The following is a 17,214-nucleotide window of genomic DNA, read 5'->3' as shown; positions in this document are numbered from 1 at the left end:
TTGCTGGGAGGAGGAAACGTCCTGTAGGATGTAAGCAGGATCCTTGGCCTCTACCCACTAGATGTCAGAAACACTCCCTCCTCCCCCACTGGTTGTGAAAAGTAAACACGCTCCAGACATTCTCAGTTGTCCCTTGGGGTCAAAATCGCCCTTGATTAAGAACTACTCTAGAGGAAAATGGACCAGGTGAAGGAGCAGAGAAATGTCTCGGTCTTTGTGGGAAGGAAAGTGTAGACTTCTCAGGGAAGCAGCATTAATCTGAGCTTTGTACAAAATGTTACCTAGTAGTCAGAGGGAGAAGAGTTTTGAAGGTACAAACATGGAGGGGTTCATGGCCTTCTGTGGTGTCTTCTGGACCAAGAACAGCTTCCTACACTATCTGTGCCCTGAAACAGTCTAGGGATCAGCTGCAGATGCCCGGCTATTCCTGCCTCAATGCTTGTCATCATTCCGTATCAGCAGACTCCGTGTCCATCCGTTCTACCTTTGCCGGTTGCACTTACTGTGCTGTGTGCTATCTTTTGAAAAAGGGTTGGATTTCCAAAGAAAATTCCTCTAGACGTGGGTTACTTTCTCTTAAGTGTCATGTCTACACTTTAGATGAGGAGTAGGTAATGCTGACTACATCTGATCAGGTATTGCAGAGAATTTTCAGGCATCACCTCAGATTATCATGTGGTAGGTTGTTAGTTGCTGCATGATCATTTAAGAGACCTAAATTCTACTTTACCTGGGATATGACTCATCTGGTAACATACTGATCTAGGGGTAAAGGAGGGAATCTGCAGAGTGTGGAAGAAATTGACATCCTCCTCCTCCAGGTTAATCAAGTCCAGGGTACCAGTGGTGGGGGTGGGGGGTTCCATAGCAGGGGTAAATAAATCACATGGAAACATCAATGAGTTTGGCCATTTATTGAGGCCACACAATGAAAGGCTATGGTTACAGTCTGGTTTTAAATAGAGATACCCAGCAGGGTACCCCTGGAGGCTGGGACTTGCAAAGCAGCATGGTGGATCAGGGAGGCAGTGGGTTGGGCCATGTACATCATACAACCATTTTGGAAGACAATGAATGATAGATAGACTTGTGCTTCCCAACCATGTTTTTTAAAAAATGATATAACTTAAAATAATAATAATACTAACACTATCAATAATATTTGAATTAGCAATGCAAAAACCAAGAGTACCATCAAATGGTAAATGTTGGCTAAGTTGTAGCACCAGAAAGTTCACATCATATGGTCTCTCTCTTGAAAGTGAATCACTGTGCACTGCGTACCAGATACACTGTCCCAGGAACTCATCTTAGAGTCAGTAGGGAGAAGAGCTGAGACCTGTAAACTCTGCGTTAGCAGTGCATAGCTTTAAGAGTTTAGAGGACTTCAGCCAACTGATTGGGAAATAAGATCTGAAAGAATATAAATCCCTCACATTTGTGTTTAGAAACTTGATTAAGGTTATCAACAACATTCACTAAATGTCTGAAAGCACCACGTTGGAATGACTCTGCCAACTGGGTGTCAGAAGATATGAAGTTTGCTCTTTAAGACAGCCCACTATAAAACAAGTCCTTCCTACAAGGAGGCAATTGTTTGTATCAACAAATGATTTGTTTCACTATTCAGTTTCTTGAAATAATATTTTCTCATGGTACTAAATTATATTTTGTGTTAAAAAATTAAATTAATCCACAACTTTCCCAAGAAGAGCTAGTGCCACCACTGTGAAAGGCAATGTAGACCAAGCTGGGTCTGAGAACCTTCATGTGTCTGAGCACCAGGCCCCGTGGCGGCCCTCTGTGGTTCGTGGGAGATGTCTACCCAGTGTCTCTTACTACATTTCTCACTTGCTTGTTCTAGATGGGGAGGAAGGAGATGTGGATAAAGTAAACCAGCACCACTGCTTCATGTTGGCCCCTGGGAGCATCCCAGACACCATCTGTGTTCTTGCCTTCAGAGTCTACCCGATAATTGGAGGCCTCTCTCATTACAAGCACAGGGACCTGTCAAAACCTGGATGGCCCAAAGCTGAGTGATTGTCAAGGCAACAACCCTGTCAGATGACTCCAATAGGAAGTGTTATCTTGACCTGGGTTCTAGCTTGACAGCTGTCACACAACTGTCTCACAACACAGCCTCAAGATGGGAGTCAGTGTCCACGATGCATGATTAGGGCCAGTGTTCTGCCTTTGAGACACTGGAGGAGGACCTGAAATGGAGCACCTGGCCAGGCCCTTCCTACATTTCTACCATCTTCACCACATGGCTCATAAACAACATGTTGGGTATTGGGAAATCCGGACTAGTTAAGGTTGTTGAGGTCAGTAGGAAGCCAAGTCTGTTCCTGAGTTTTGTTAGATTGGTCATATCAAGTCTCTGATGACTTGACATGCATGACTTTATGATAGCACAGTACCAGGCTAAATCAATCTGGTTTACTGAATTGCTCCCTTCCTCCCTTCTACACTGCAGGGATCATCTTTGCAAACTGCCTCATTAGAAAAAAAGTCAGATTCTCCTCCACTCACGTCACTAACAATTTAAGCACCTTCTCTCTAAAACTGTTATTTCATAAGGGATTATCATCGGCCAGCAATGTTTATGAAGACAGAGAATACAAGACAGTAATTATTACCTGGAAATAAATTTTCTGGCTTTAGGTAAACATTACTACATTCCTCCTATTTCTGGTCTATCTTGAGTTTCATCCCAACCTTAGTCTTTTATGTTCCACATACATGGATGGCTTGAAAAAAAATATTATAAAAAGCACATAATATAAACATTTTAAGCTTCTGGTATCCAAGCAATAGAACTGGCATTGGCCAGCAACACCATTACACGTTTAACAGAAGTTGTAATGAACTTGCCCATGTCTACATCTATCTACTTGCTCATATCGGTTCTGCCACCATCTAGATATTAGCACCATTTTTCAATAGCACCATTCTGCTGAACGGATAAGTAATTCAAGATATGGGACACTGTATTCCATGGTGAATATTAGCCTTACCTCTGTATGGGTCGGAAAATATACTGCCCATTACAGGAAAGCCACACTCCTGTTTTTCCTTCTGTCAGGAGCTGGTTTTGAGGGCTTCTCCCCTTGAAAGTCCACACCCACCCAACTCCCTCTCCCTCTGGGTTGAGTTCACATAAATGCCTCCCCTTAGAGACCAGGAAATTCACCTTGAATTTGAGACCATAGACTGCTTTGACTCCTACTGGGTAGTAAAAATATCCAGGATAAGCCTCCTAATTTTTATTTCAGTATTTTGGACTCCCCCTGACTTGCCTGTTTCCCCCAAAGAAAAAGACCCTCAAAAAACTACTGGATGCACTGCTGGGGGGGGGGGCAAGTTATCTTTACCTTACTTTTGAGAATATTCTATCCAGAATAGAAATCTGTACTAAGTTCTTATATTTAATACAATTTTTCTGGTTCCTTGCAATATTTTCATCTGGAGTCCCATTTTCCCACCTGGAGGTGGGGGTAGGGGGCAGCCACAGATCAGGTTATAGTGGTTGTTGTGACTGTTGTGTATAATGCCCCGAGCTGGGAAGGCAATTCAATCTGCGCAGGTGACTCAGCGAAGTCAGACAGGATAACTCATTTGCTCTGCTGCCAAGGAACGGAGGTTTCCTAGGAAAGTGGGGAGAATAAAGGCCCATGTTCTCTTTCTTAGACAGCTGGCCATTTACCAATGCATGGGTTAGGGGTGCCAAATTCCCCACAGCCAAAAATCTGTGCATAACTTTTGACTCCCCCAAAACATAAGTTTCCCCTTGGTATCCGCGGGGTATTGTTTCCAGACCCCCCCCCCCCATCACACAGATCAATGCATCCACATCCAAGATTTCCAATTGCAGATGGGAAACAGTACTAACTAAAAAAAAACCTCACATATAAGTGGACCCATGGAGTTTAAACCCATGTTGTTCAAGGGTCAACTGTACTAGCGAGAAAATTTCTATTCATTTGCTTTTTAAGAGTTTTTGTGGAAATTATCCTCATGTCAGAAATGTCTTCTGTATAACCTAAATCCCTTAGCTTACCTGAGTCCTACAGTTTCTGTTTCCTCTTATTCAAGTGTCTCTAGGTGGACAAGGGAGTCTGAACATCCCACACATGGGGTCTGCAGGGATTAGGGACAGACTGGGACGTAGTCAGTACTCTCTTCCTCCCTAGTTGAGTCCTGTGTGAAGGAAAGGGTCCTCTGCCTGAATAAAGGGAATGTTCCTAAAAACTTTCCTGTGCTATTTTAAATAGCAGGGGCCCCAGCAGAGAGAGGGGTGGGGAAGGATGGTACTGACAAGGTCAATTAACAAGATTCTTTGTACCTGGAGAAGTGTGGTTGTCTCCTGATACTTTGAGGTAGTCTGGGGAAAATCTGGTCTTTGTTTGCCTCTTTGACGGGTGAAGAAAAGACATCATTTAACAGACTTGCCTAATTTGGCACCTTCCCCAGGAGCTGAGCCAAGGAGCTGCCTAATTCTCCTGGGTATCTCTCCTGCCCATCAGGGAGCAGCAAGTGCTATGGTCCCATACCTCCTGCGAGGGACATTTTGTGACTAATGGAAGACAGTGGATTTTGTTTTGTTAAGACCCAAGGTTGGACCTGAAATGCACAAAGCGAGACCTTCATGAAGTGGCCCCCGGGTTAGAACAGGTCTCAGTCAGTGGGCTGCGGCAGTCTATGGTGGTGGGTGGCTTCCTCCTGGGCTCAGAAGGCTTTGGGGTTGTTGAGCGACTATGGCTTTCTCGGCCGTCGGGTGTGGACGACGTGTGCCTGGGAGCATGAGAGGCAGCATTGTGCACGCACAGTAGGCACAGAGCACTTCTTCATGGTTCTCAGGGTCTGGCAGAAACTGGTGGATAAGTTGTCCTTGGTGCAAAGCACATCTGTGGGAGGAGAAAAATGAAGAAAAGACTGAACAGTATCCTTTGTGAGTGAATGAGTACAATGTCTATTGATAACACTGGGTGTTATCAATAATTTTTGTTGCAGCCACAAAAGCACTTGTTCTTACCTAATTCGAGTGTGCTGATCTTAAATCTGACATTAGCTTTTCTCTAAGCTACAGTTTTTTTACAATTCAAGATTTTACGTTTTCACCTTATTGTAAAATTTTCAACATTTAGTTTAACATAATGACATAATGAAGTAGAATGTCTTCTTGGGCATCATCTTTGTGAAAATATACTAATTTATATAATGCAGTAAATACACTAAAAGATATGATTGCATCAGAATTTGTCTACAATTTCAAAATAGAACATATTAAAACACTTATTTTAATCATAAAATTTGCACAAAACTTATTTAAATTCTATTCAGGCAAACATTTGCATTTGTAGCTCTTGTATTTGTGTACTTGTTGAGGACAATCTCATTTGATGCTCCAGCAGTAGTCTGCTCATCATTAACAGCTCCAAGATTTTCTGGAAACTTATCAAGATGACTGTTCAGGAAGTGAATCTTAACACTCATGTTACATCCAATGTCACGGAAAGCCAACAGCATTCTTTGAACCAGAAGTTCATGGTTTTCTGCTTTGTTGTTGCCAAGGAAGTTCTTTGTAACTGCCACAGAAGACTGCCATGCTGCTTTCTCCTCCTTATTCATCTTCCTGGCAAATTCTTCGTCATGTATGAGGGTTCAATTTTGAGGTTCATTTGAATACACCTGCTTTTATCTTCTCAAAAGTCAAGGCAGGAAAAGCAGAAATAATATGTTGAAAGCATTCATTTTCTCTATTCAAAGCCTGAACAAACTGCTTCATTAAGCCAAGTTTGATGTGAAGTGGCGGAAAAATGATTGTCTTGATTAACTACAGGTTCATTCACAAAATTTTGCATCCCTACTTCCAGAGCTATGGACAAGCTCAGCTGTCCCACAAACACAGAACAATAAGTTCATGTTTGTAGTACGCCTGATATTGTCCCAGAGGTCTCTTCAACTATCAATTATTTTGATTTTTTTTTCCTTTTCCTTTCTGATTTTTCACTACCTTGTCTTGCAGTTCACTGACATTTCTTTTGCTTCAACTAATCTGCTATTGACTCCTATTGTATTTTTCATTTTAGTTACTTTATTCTTCAGTTCTGATTTTTTATATTTTCTATCTGTTGATATTCTTACTGCACTCATTTATTCTTTCGAGTTCATTGAGCATCCCTATCAGCAGTGTTTTGAACTCTTAATCTGGTAGATGTTATGTCTTTAGTTCTTTTTCTAGGGCTTTGTCCTTTTCTTTAATTTGGAACATACTTTTGTATCTCACTTTGGCTGTCTGATGGTTTTTTATGAATTTGGCAGAACAGCACACTGTCCTGGTCATGAAGAAGGAGCCTCATATAGGAACTTTGTAAGCTTTGTAGACTGCATATGCTGGTGTCTTTAGAAGGCAACTCGAAGTGAAGTGGGTGTGGGCAATAGGACGTGTGTGTGCATGCTGTACTGGGGCCGGCTGGTTGCAGCTAGAGTGGGCTGGGGCTGTGGGGAGTGCTGGGGCGAGTCTCACCAGGGCCTCCTTGGTGGGCTGGCCAGGGCTGCAGTTGGAGGATTCAGACTGTGGGCAGTCCTGGGATCAAGCTGTGTTGGAACCACCTTGGCAAGATGGTTGAAACTGTAGCTGAAGCAGGCATGGTCTATGGGAAGTCCCAAGGAGAAGCCAAACTAGAGTGACAGTTGTAGTTAGAGAGGGTGCAAGCCATGGGGATCACCAGGGGCAAGCTGCACCATGACCACTTTGGCAGGCTGGCTGCTGTAGCTAGAGCAAACTCAGGCTATAGGGAGTCATAGGGTCAAGCCATTCTGGGGCCGAGAGCTGCAGCTGGGGTGGGTTTGTGTCTGAGGGGCAAGCCCAGCCAGGGCCCCTTGGCAGGCTGGCTGTAGCTGAAGCTGAACTGGGATGGAAGCTGGACCCAGAGCGGATGTGAGCTGTAGAGTGCCCCAGAGGCCAGCCATGCTGGGGCTGCCTTGGGAGGCCAGCTGGAAGCAACAGCTGGGGCAGGCTGCAAGGATCCTGGGAGAAGGCTATGCCAGGATCCAGAGCTGCAGTTGGAGCAGGTGTGGGCCACAGGGAGTCCTGGGACGAGCCACAGTGGTTCTGAAGCCACTTTGATTGCCTTGGTCAGCTGGCTAGAGTGCCTGGATCATTCTCCTGCCCATGAGATCAAGATGGAGGGGGAAGGCAAAAAATGGTTTTCTCTGGGACCTCTGACACCAGAGAAAGTTCCCACAGTTCCTCTCTCATTTGGCCAATGCTCTAGGGTTTTTAAGTGGATTTCCTTCCCGTAGGGTCCGGGTTTCCTTTAAACCACTGTTTTCTCACTGTACACCCTGACAGGCTAGTCTGAGCTCAGGTCCTTTGGAGTGATGGTTCTCTACTGCAGGTTGGTGCATTGAGGATGAGGTCTCCATGGTACCATGTCTGGCTTTCTTACTCATTTCTATGTGGTTTGTTATTTGTTGTGCATAAGCTATTCAGTCAGTCTTCAGTTCCTCTTCAGGAGAATTGCTCCAACCAGGGTATAAATTTGATGTGTTTGTGGGAGAAGGTAAGTTCAAGGTCTATATTGCCACCTTGGACTAGAAGTCTGGAAATACTTCTTTGCAGATGTATTATGATGTAAATTAAGATAAGGTCATACTGGAGAAGGGTAGACCCTTACTCTAACATGATTTGTCCTTATAAGAGACAGACACACACACAGAAGAGAAAGCCATGTGAGGGTAGACACACAGAGGAAATAAGGCCATATGGAGATGATGGCAGATACTAGAGTTATGCAGCCATAATCTAAGGACTGCTGGCAAACACCAGAAGCTAAGAGAGAGCACATGGCCATGATAAGGCGTTGTTTTTAAACTTCTAGCTTTAAGAACTGTGAGAGAGTAAATTTTTGTTGTTTGAAGTCACCTAGCTTATGTTAGTTTGTTACGGTAGCCCTAGAAAACTAATGCACCCCTCCCCCATGACAGTAATAAGAGATACAATTTATTAAGCACTTACTACAAGCTAGGCAGTGTGCTTGACATATACTATCTCATTTGATCCTCAAAGAAATTTACTTATCGATATACATATTCTTTTTTAAAAATGAGGGTTCTAAAGAAGCTTAGTTAACTAGCCCAACATCACACATAGCTGGTAGGTCGATGGTAGAGCTGGAATCTGAATGTGCCCTTGTGCCTTCAAAGCTCTGCCACCAAGAGAATGAATCACTTGAATTGATGACAGGGAAGGAGGGGACCACATGGACAGGCCTTCCCTGACTAGAACTTATTCATTTGCTCAATACAGGGCCCTCACCTGTCAGGTTAGGTGAATATTCCTACATGCTTAAAGAGGCTCAACCAAACTAGGTGTCCTTGCCTGATCCTGGGAACCACGAGCTCATGAGCCCTAATTCTGAATGGTCATCAAGAGCCCTGGCAGCAGGCTGAGTCCTGGGATCCTTCTGTTTGAGAGAAGGGGACTGGAAGGAAGAGTGCAGGTCAGGAGTGGCCTACATTGGGACCCTATGTGCCAGGTCTATATTCTAGCAAACAAAAATGAAAACCCAGGAATAGTATGCATAAGGATTTTGCTTTGGGTTTTTAATCATTATAAATGTAATCCATAGACTATAGCTGATTCTCATTAAATATTTCTGGATGAATTTTTTTGATGTTTTGTTTCTTAGCCCAGGTACATGAAAAGGATTTTCATACTCCCTACTATGAAAACAGTACTTTTAAAGTCATTAACAATTTAGATTGTACCCAAAAGAAATATAAAGGCCTGGAGGAAAGCCAATCTTACATGAAATCATGCCCAATCTTATAAGATGGATATGGGGGTATGTTATTGTGATGGCTGGAAGGCTGACAAGAATCTGGTCATTGAATGACTTATTTTCAAAGCATTGTAGGGGGCACCAGAGACAGGGTGGGTGGGTGGGTTTTAAATCAAATTCCTTACAGCTCCTCTTTCATGCTGTTCCTCCATGAGTAAGCATGGCTCTGCCTTCAAGAGAAGCTAATAATTAACTTCTATGCCCTGGTAACTGTTGGTGAGTAGAACTCATTGTTATTTACATCCACTGCCAGCCAACTGTTAGTCACCATCTCTTCTGTGTGTGAATTAAAAGAAAATACCAGGGACCCATTTAACCCAGTGTTATTTGAAGATTGTATTAACCTGCAATAAGGCAGTTAGACACAATCTACATATAATTTAAAAATAACTAATAATAGTAGGCATGTTCAACTATGACTGTGTTGCTCCTTCAATTATTAGACAAAATCAACACAACATAGAAGGATTCTTTTGCCTGAACATTTGGGGTGACATTGTTTAATAATATATATTTCAGGTGTACATTTTTATAATACGATATCTGTATATTCTATTGTGTGCCCAACACTCGAAATCTAGTCTTCTTTTGTCATTATATACTGCTCACAAAAATTAGAGGATATTTCAAAATGAATATGAAGCTATAAAATATCCCCTAATTTTAGTGAGCAGCATATATATCTTCCCCCTACTCTTCCCCTCTGAGAACTACCATTCTGTTGTCTGTATCTACAAGCTTTTGTTTTTCATTTATCTGTCATTTTTAAAAATAGAGTTCTTGTCATTTTCCATCTGACTTATTTCATTTAGCATAATACTCTCAAGATCCAACCATATTGTGGCAAATGGCAATATTTCACCATTTTATGGCCTAGAACCCTGGTTGGCAAACTGCAGCTTGCAAGCCACATGCGGCTCTTTGGACCCTTGAGTGTGGCTCTTCCAGAAATACCACGTGTGGGTGCTACCTCGATAAGGAATGTACCTACCTATGTAGTTTAAGTTTAAAAAATCTGGCTCTCAAAAGAAATTTCAATCATTGTACTGTTGATATTTGGTTCTGTTGACTAATGAGTTGGCGACCCCGGGCCTAGTAGTATTCCACTGTATATGCATATCACTTTTTTTTTTAATCCATTCATTTAACAAAGGACACTTAGGTTATTACATGTCTTAGCTATTGTAAATAATGCTGCAATGAACATAGGGATACCTATATCTTTACAAATAAGTGTTTTCAATATTTTTCTGGAGGATAACCAGCAGAGAGATTGCTGGGTCATATGGCAGCACTATTCTTAATTTTTTTTGAAAAACCTCCACACTGTTTTCCATAGTCACTACACCAATTTACATTCCCATCGGGTATGTACAAGGTTCCATTTTCTCCACATCCTTCCCAACACTTATTTCTCATCTTTTTGATAATACCCATTCTAACAAATGTGATGTAGTACCCTATTGTGGTTTTGATTTTTATTTCCCTTATAGCTAGTGATGTTGATTGAGTATCTTTTCATATATATGTTGGCCATCTGTATGTCTTCATGGGAGAGGTGTCTGTTCAGGTCCTCTCCCCATTGTTTAATTGTTTGTGTTTTGGTCATTGAGTTAGGTTCTGCAGAAATAAACTCTGAGGTGCAAATTCATGTGCAACAGATTCATTAAGAAGGTGCTCCCAGAGAAGACCATTCAGGGGATGGGGAAGCAAGACAGAAAAGGGAGGAAGAAAAAGCACAGGCAAGCTGCCATCTCAGCCAGGTCCCACTTCAGTCTGGTCCCACTTCAGCCTGGTCCCACAGGGGAGCCCTAGGGTGTAAGTTATGTCTTATTGGAAGTATCATCTTCAAATATCTTCTCCCATTCAGATGGTTGCCTTTTTTTTTTATTTATTTGTATTTTTCTGAAGTTGGAAATGGGGAGGTAGTCAGACAGACTCCTGCATGCGCCCTACCGGGATCCACCTGGCCTGCCCACCTGGGTATGATGCTCTGCCCATCTGGGGCGCTGCTCTGTTGCAACCAGAACCATTCTAGCTCCTGAGGCAGAGGCCATAGAGCCATCTTCAGTGCCCAGGCCAACTTTGATCCAATGGAGCCTTGGCTGTGGGAGGGGAAGAGAGAGACAGAGAGGAAGGAGAGGGGGAGGGATGGAGAAGCAGATGGGCACCTCCTGTGTGCCCTGGCCGGGAATCGAACCCAGGACTCCTGCACGCCAGGCTGACGCTCTACCACCTAGCCAACCGGCCAGGGCCGGTTGCCCTTTTTTGTTGATGGTTACTATTGGTTTTACTTCTCTTGCCTTTGAGGTCAAGTTCACAAAACCCTTTTGAGATTAAGATCCATAGTTTTGTGCCTATCTTTTCTTCTTTGTATTTTATTGAATCAGGTCTTATATTCAAGTTTTTAATACATTTGAATTAATTTTTATAGTTTTCTCAGCACCATTTACTGAGAGAGTTCTCTTTCTCCACTATATGCTTTTGGCTCCTGTGTCAAAAATTAGTGGCCCATATATGTGAGGATTTATTTTCAGGGATCTCTAGTCTGTCTCTTAGTTTGTGTGTTTGTTTTTCTGTCAATACCATACTTTTTTTGGTTACTATAGTTTTGTAGTATAGTTTGAAGTCAAGGAGTATGAGAACTCTAGCTCCCCCCGCCCCAGAGGATTGCTTTAGCTATGCAGGGTCTTTTGTGGTTCCATACCAATTTGAAGATTTTTTTTTGTTCTATTTCAGTGAAAAATGCCACTAGGATTTTGATAGGTATTTTATTAAATCTGTATGTTGCTCTGGGTGTTATAGAATTTTTAACAATATCAATTCTACCAATCCATGAGCATTGATTATTTTTCCATTCCTTTGTGTCTTTGTCAATCTCTTTCAATAATATCTTGTAGTTTTCAGTATATGGGTCCTTCACCTTCTTTGTTAAGTTTATCCCAAAAGGAGAACCAAGGCTCAGAAAGTCAAGTCATTTGCCAAGGTCAGATAGAAAGAAAGTGGCTGCTATGGGACGTAAGCCCATTACTGTCCGATTCCAAAGCTGGGCTCTCTCCACCGCTGAGGGACTATGGCACATGGAGAGTGAAGAGGAGACCTATTGGGTAATCTGGCTCAGATTCACCCTGCTATATGATCACAAAAATGCATGTAATGTCCCCATGCTCAAGTTTAACACTCTTAAATTGACTAAGGTGACCATATATCATTTAAATAGGGATGCTTTTTGAAAGTGAAAGTTGAATGTAGTAGACAATAGTGATGTTCCACCACTCAGATCTCCCTCCTTGAATATTTTTTGTCCATTTTTATGTGTCACCCCCCTCTCCAAGTCCTACTGTCCCTTCTTTACCTTCCAAAACCCAGAGCCTCTAGCTCTTCCCATAGCCTACTGAAGCTGCTTTATCTCTCCACAAAGAGAGCCTTAAATTGCTGCAAATTCACTTCCCCCTGGGTAGCCGTTGGCCAGTGGCAGAAGAGTGCGGGAGTTTCACAGTGCAGCTCCCTGGCTTCATGAGCAGACAACTGAGACTTAACTTACACCCTGAAGCCTTCCTGTGGGACCAGGCTGAAGTGAGGGCTGTGCCTGAGACGGCAGCCTGGCTGTGCTGCCTCCCTTTCTGTCTTGCTTCCCTGCCCCCAGAGTGGTCTTCCCTGGGAGCACCTTCTTAATGCTTCCCTTGCACACAACCTTGCATCTCAGAGTCTGTGTCAGTGGGACCTAAGACAGTGTGCTAGGCTGAGGCACTGGCGGGGTTCCTGAGAAAGGCAGGAGCATCTCCAAAAAGTCCTGGAGAAGTGGCTCTCATCTGTGTGGAATGACATTAGTGTGAATGCCCTTTAGGAAAAACAGATGAGACAGTCCCTCCAGGAATAAGTCAAATCTCACCAAGTCAGAGGGCTTCCTCCCAGGGATGCTGGCTGGCCTCTTCAGCAGTAAGATTCCTGGCTCAGGCAAGGGGATAAAAATACCCCGAACTAGAGTCACAGGACAATTTATTTGTAAAAAGCTCCCCTCCCTTTGGTAAGCAAAGCCATTCACTCACCAGCACTCTTCCTGCAGGGTTGCTGGTTGCATTTTTGGAACTCAAGAGGTCTGTGTTCGCGATCACACTGGCATTGGTCTTGGTCTTCAGTTTTATTGCCCTCTGAGAAAACACAATGGACAGTCCTCTTCTGAAAGCCACCCCCACAGGAAGCAGTGCACTGAAAGAGAGGGAGGTGTGGAGGAAGTCAGAATTCTGCCCCAGAATCACCTGGAGCTTCACAACACCTCCGATCCACGGTGGTCAAGTGAGAAAAGTCTCAATCGTCAGAAACGTTTTTGGAGTCACAGAATACAAGCACTACTCATTTGTAGATGTAAATTTAGGAAGCATCGACATTATAGATTGTATGAACTCAATTTGGTTTAATTTACTATTGGGTTCTCTGGAGAATGTGTACAGAGGTTGAATTATGAGTTAAATGAAGAAAAATTTCATATCTGGCCCTGGAGCCTCAGCAATACAGTTTCTCTGAGCTTGTTTTGATCTGAGGTTGGGAATCATATGTGAGGAAAGGGAGCAGAGCTACAAAGAAAGTGAGAGGAGGAAGAAAAGAAAAGTGGGGGAGGTCAACCATGGGGGGATGCAGAGAGAATGTGGACTGGACTGAGCTGGACCGTGTGCAGTAGCGGCCATTCTAACAAAGAAGGTTCCACTGTAAGGTCATGATGTGCCACCTGCAAGCAGAAAGGAGAGTCACTGGCTTGTCAAAGCAAACTGACAAGGAGATTCCTGAGGATGTAAGAGAATGTGTCTGAATTGACTATATATAGAAGAGAGGTAGGAGGGAGCAGAGGGCCTACTCAAAGAGATAACTGAAAACTCCCCATGCCTATGGAAAGAACTGGACTTTAGAAAAGACGAAGGTAACAGAACACATGATTACATCAATGCAAAAAGATGTTCTCCAAGACATTTTATTCAAACAATCAAATATTAATGAAGGGAATACTCAAGACAGCCAGGGAAAATAAGACTAACCTACGAAGGAAACCTTATTAGAGTATCACCTGACTTCTCCGAAGAACCATTACCTGCCAGGGGAGAGTGGAAGGGAATAGTCAAAATACTGAAAGAGAGGAACCATCAGCCAAGGACAATATATCCAGCAAAGATATTCTTAAGCTATGAAGGAGAAATAAAGGCTTTCCCAGGAAAACAAAAGCTGAGAGAATGCATCACTACAAGACCTACCTTACAAGAATTGTTGAAAGGATATCTTATACTGGAAACAAAAAGACAAAAGGTACAAACTTTGGATTAAGATGACTAAGAGACAGAAGCAGGAAACTGCAAATCTACTTCAGAATGGGATATTAAACAATTACAATGATTAAAGAAGTAAAAAATGGGGTGGGTGGCATTTAAAAATAACTATAACTACTATAACTTGGTAATAAATGCACAACATAAAAGGATAAACTGTGACAAAAATATAATGAAAGAGGAGGAATAAAAGAGCTGAGAGTTTACAGGTGAATGATAAGATGTAATCAGAAAAAAAAGATGTCTAGGTCAGTGATTTATAAACAACCCAAATGTCCTTCAACATTGAATGATTACTAAATTATGAATATTACTCAGAAAGAAAAAGAAATAAATTACTGATGCATCCCACAACATGGATACATCTCAAAATCATAACACTGAGAAAAGGAACCTATATTCAGAAAAACACATAGTTCTGGTCTATAGTGATAGAATTTCAATCAGGGGTTGCATGAGGCCTGTTTTGGGGGTGGGACCAAAACAGACTATAATAGATGGTAAGAACCTTTTGAGGTGATGGAAATGCCCTAAATGTTGATTGTGGCATTGGTTACACAGTATTACAAATTTATTGAAACTCGTCAAATATATTTAAAATGGGTGAATATGATTGTATTCATAGTATACCACAATAAAATTTATTTTTAAAAATGCAAAATAAAGAAGAAAAAATGTCCTATTGCTTGTATAAGACATTTGAAAAAATCCTAATGGTAACTACAAAACTAAAATCCAGAGTTGAGGTACAAACATAAAGAGGACATAAAAAAAATCATAGAAAATGGCTACACTAAAACGACAGAAAACCACAAGGGAAAATAAAGAATGGAGATCCAGAGCAACTAGAAAACAAAAGGTAAAATGGCTGTATGTCCTCATATATCAATCTTCTTAAATGTAAAAGGACTGAACTCACCAATCAAAAGTCACAAATAGGATAGATGAAAAAATAAGGACAAGAACTGTGTGACTTCATTCAGATGCTGGTTATAAAACCAAAAGTAACAAGCAAACAAACCAAGCACAAAACAAACTCATAGATGCAGACAACAGAATGCTGGTTACCAGAGGGAGAGGGAGGGGGAGAGGGAGAGGATGAAGGGGCCAAACATAGGTGGTGGGAGGAGGCTACACTTCAGGTGCTGAGCACACAATAGAGTACACAGACGTCATATTATAAGGTTGCACACCTGAAATTCACATAGTTATTAAACAATATTACTCCCATGAATGTAATTTAAAAAGAAAAACTATATGTTCCAGATAAAAGAACCTACATGTATGGAGAAAAATGATCAATAAGAATAACAATATAGTAAAAGCCAAAAGAAAATATAGTACATGCAGTGTTTCAATCGTTCACGGATATGTAGGTGCAGCTACACAGCTATGAACAGTGAGAATTACTAAGCAGCATACAGCAACCTCACACTATCTGGGGCAGTATGTCTGGCAAAATACAGCACTGTCCTGTGTTATAATTATAATCATGAAAATACACTCACATAAGAACAAATTACTCTAAAAAATATTTATAGTTGAGGGGTCAGTGTGTCAGATCCTCTTGGCCCCCACTTCCTAGCCGGGCCTTTGATCTGTCCCAGGTGAGATGGTATAACAGCTTCCTAGAAGCGCAGCCCACCAGCCTGCACCTCGTGCCCAACTTGTGTGTCTCTCATCTCCCAAGTCTGGGCTTTCTTGTTGCCAGTGAGACAGAAGACATGGTGCGAGCTGCCCCAGCATGACTAACCCAGGACAATAAAGGGTACTAGCCATCTGAGGGGACACTTTTTACTCTATGCTGGGAGACAGGAGCCCATAGACTTCTCCCTTCTTCCTGCTTCTGGACAAAATGCACTCATAGGCAGTAGTTCACACAGCTCTTGTAAGATCTTTCAGGAACAAGCCATCCACAGCTCCTGACACCAAGTGTGTTCAGGCTGGGAATGCACCACCTCACAGACTGTTCCCCGACTGACTTCCTTCCTTCCTTCCCTCCCTTCCTTCCCTCCCCACTCCTTTTTCCTTTTTCCTCCTTCCCTTCCTTCCCTTCCTCCCTTCCTTCCTTCCTTTCTTCCTTCCCTCTCTCCTTCCCTCCTTATCTATCTATCTATCTATCTATCTATCTATCTATCTATCTATCTATCACATCTGCTTCCCTGGCACTGTATTTCCTGATAAAGTGATCAGTTTTACCTCATGACCTTACTTTCTAGAGAATCCAGAATAAGACGAAGTCAGAGTGATGGCTGAATCTGTCTATGGAAGAATTTTGTTAATTTTCAATCACTGATTATTTTAATTTATACAATAAACTTTGCATAATAATAAATCTCCCTCATTTACAGTTTAGTTACTTTGTCTCTCCATCAAACTGGTTGGCCACCTGCAAACAGGCCTGGGGCACGACAAGAGGCCTGGGACTCACAGGCTCAGGGTGGGCCTCCGACTTCAGGGCATGTGCCATTCCCGCTTGCTCTAAGAAAAGCCAGGGGATCTAGAACTTCAGGCCCCACATGGCCTTTCTACAGGCTTTGGAATAATTTTGGTATTTGACCTTTTATCTTTGAAAGTCTTTGATCTTTTTCTCTTCTAAACTCAAGACAGTAAACATTGACCACCATGTCAGCCATGGGTCAACTTGAGCGGACTTAGAGGTGTATTAGGTAGCAGAAGAATGCCGGAACGGAACTACATAGAAATGTACTGTAAATCAGCGGATACACTGAATGTTTACAATGAACGTATAGCACTTTTGAAAAGAAAATCAATTGAAGAGAACATGACTGACTCTTACCAGGTCCCAGGTCCCAGTGGCCCAGTGACAACAGGGTTGCTCGTTGCAGGGCGCAGTAGTCACGGGCCTTTCAGTCCAATCACAGAGGCCTCTCGGACAAGTCACTGCTCTCTCCTGCACCCCGCCTCCACAGGACCTGGAACACTGATACACAGCAGGGACGGGTTAGGTAGAAGTCACATGGCGACAGCGGCAGTGATAAGGGAAGGACTTTTTACTATCATTTTAGTTGCGCAGTGTTAGCAAGAAC

The 17,214-nt window shown here is 42.5% G+C and overlaps 1 protein-coding gene across 1 annotated transcript in view; it reads right to left on the bottom strand.

Annotated features, from left to right (window-relative positions):
- Positions 1-939: 939 nt before the first annotated feature.
- The window catches only part of ADAMTS12 (ADAM metallopeptidase with thrombospondin type 1 motif 12), a 232,126-nt gene continuing 215,851 nt past the window's right edge, over positions 940-17,214 (bottom strand). Inside the window, exons 22-24 of the mRNA XM_066373705.1 lie at positions 16,965-17,108; positions 12,899-13,058; positions 940-4,907 (exon numbers count right to left, since the gene is read on the bottom strand). Of these exons, the coding sequence (XP_066229802.1) occupies positions 4,756-4,907; positions 12,899-13,058; positions 16,965-17,108 (456 nt within the window). The 3' untranslated portion in view covers positions 940-4,755. The remainder of the gene's footprint in view (positions 4,908-12,898; positions 13,059-16,964; positions 17,109-17,214) is intronic.

Source organism: Saccopteryx leptura, chromosome 1 (assembly GCF_036850995.1).
Source record: "Saccopteryx leptura isolate mSacLep1 chromosome 1, mSacLep1_pri_phased_curated, whole genome shotgun sequence".
Taxonomy (NCBI): domain Eukaryota; kingdom Metazoa; phylum Chordata; class Mammalia; order Chiroptera; family Emballonuridae; genus Saccopteryx; species Saccopteryx leptura.
Note: the sequence above shows the minus strand (reverse complement) of the source record. Positions and strands in the feature narration are given on the sequence as shown.